Source organism: Austrofundulus limnaeus, unplaced genomic scaffold, assembly GCF_001266775.1.
Source record: "Austrofundulus limnaeus strain Quisiro unplaced genomic scaffold, Austrofundulus_limnaeus-1.0 Scaffold677, whole genome shotgun sequence".
NCBI classification, from domain to species: domain Eukaryota; kingdom Metazoa; phylum Chordata; class Actinopteri; order Cyprinodontiformes; family Rivulidae; genus Austrofundulus; species Austrofundulus limnaeus.
Window position 1 is genome coordinate 1 of NW_013953079.1, and position 1,596 is coordinate 1,596.

General features: G+C 46.9%; 1 protein-coding gene across 2 annotated transcripts in view; it reads right to left on the minus strand.

Moving 5' to 3' along the window:
• Positions 1–142: 142 nt before the first annotated feature.
• wdr21 (WD repeat domain 21) overlaps positions 143–1,596 on the minus strand; it is an 8,268-nt gene continuing 6,814 nt past the window's right edge. For both annotated transcript variants that reach the window (XM_014027729.1, XM_014027730.1), the window contains exons 9-13: positions 1,230–1,322; positions 1,064–1,161; positions 797–973; positions 590–704; positions 143–510 (exon numbers count right to left, since the gene is read on the minus strand). In XM_014027729.1, the coding sequence (XP_013883183.1) occupies positions 281–510; positions 590–704; positions 797–973; positions 1,064–1,161; positions 1,230–1,322 (713 nt within the window). In that variant the 3' untranslated portion in view covers positions 143–280. The remainder of the gene's footprint in view (positions 511–589; positions 705–796; positions 974–1,063; positions 1,162–1,229; positions 1,323–1,596) is intronic.

Sequence of the window (1,596 nt, forward strand, 5' to 3'; positions counted from 1 at the left end):
GTGGATATAGCTCGCCAGCAGGCTCGCACCGATGACCTAGTTGATGTCATCATTTACCCAGAATGCTTTGTGTGTAAATAAAATGGCTCTGTCCATGTTAAAATGTATTTTAAAAAAATATACAAAACTAAACAGCCTACAGTATTTTTACAGTCTTTATTTTACAGTTAAAGTAAATGTTTAATAAAGTTTAATGTTACAACTAATCGTGGATCCCTTGAATGATTCAGATAAAACCATCTAGCTCCGACCTTTTAATGAAACAAAACAAAAGGAGATGTTATCCCTCTCTCAGCTCTTCTCCCTCCTGGTAGTCGGTGTTGTATGGGAAGTAGTACAGGTCATGTTTGACAGCCATGAGCAGCCCTGGGAGCCCCCTGCAGCCACCCAAATTTGAGGAGAAGACCACGTTCGGGATCATGTCATTTGCAGCTGGATGGGGCGACGGGATGGTCCTGAGGAGATGACCGTCCTTTAGGCTCCAAATCCTCGTGTAGCAATCCTGACCCGCTGTAAAAGCAAACAAAAACTGCTCAGGTAGGGTGTTGTACCGTCGGGAGCGTGACGAGAAGATTCTCTCTTCTGCTACCTGCTAAAAGAAGTCCTTCGCGTTCGTTGACGTGGATGGGAAGGTAGGCGTGCTCGTTGTGATGCCCTTTGTACTCCTGCACTGGCTTTGTTACACGCACATCCCACAGCTTGATCTGCAAAGGAGTTCAACCGGTCAATAATATGACTTTCTTTTTGTTTTCCTACTTACAGTACGGCCTCATCACAAGGTAAAAACACCAATGACCTGGCCCAGCATGTCGGCAGCCAGCAGGTAGTTCTCATCCTGCAGAACTCGCACGGCGGTGATGGCAGACTGGTGATGGAAGCGGCTGGCCTTCCAGCCGTGATCCCGGCGGCCGCGCTGCCGCAGGTCGATGCTGAAGATCTCCCCCGATCTGCAGCCGTTAAACAGGACGGGAACCTGGAAAGGGCACGACGGTCACCTCTGCTGCGCGAACCCCAAACCCAGAAGAACGTCTCAACCGTAAAACCCAAGGAACGAGGATCTCACTCTGTGGGCGAAGTGTTGAGCCAAAACGTCGGTGCCGACGCCGTACGTCTGCGTTCGCGCCGTCTCGGCRTCTTTCACGATGACACGGCGGGACAAACCTGCAAACAAACATGGTTAGACGAGTCGACCGGTGCTTTCGCAGGATATAAATGACAGCCGGGCTCACCGGTGCTGAAAGTCTTGTCAAACTGTGGGTTGAGGCACCAAGCACAYGACCAGGCTGTGGATATTTTGAAGCTACACAGCATCCCAGGCTGATCTGGGGATTTCAAACATTTCAAACTTTATTCAAAAACAATGAACTGTCAGTAGAAATGTCAGCTTCTCATAGTGGTGAGAACACACACGGGTTGGTTATAATATTCTTTTATAATATTCTACTGGTTATGTATAAGGCCCACAAAAACACATTACCTTTAAACAGACAAGTAAATTTTGTTAAGAGAAAGAGTTACCTTAAAGGCACAGTGTGTAGGATTTTGTCAATTCTTTTAGCCGAAATTGAGATAATCACTAAAGACAATAATAAAAAA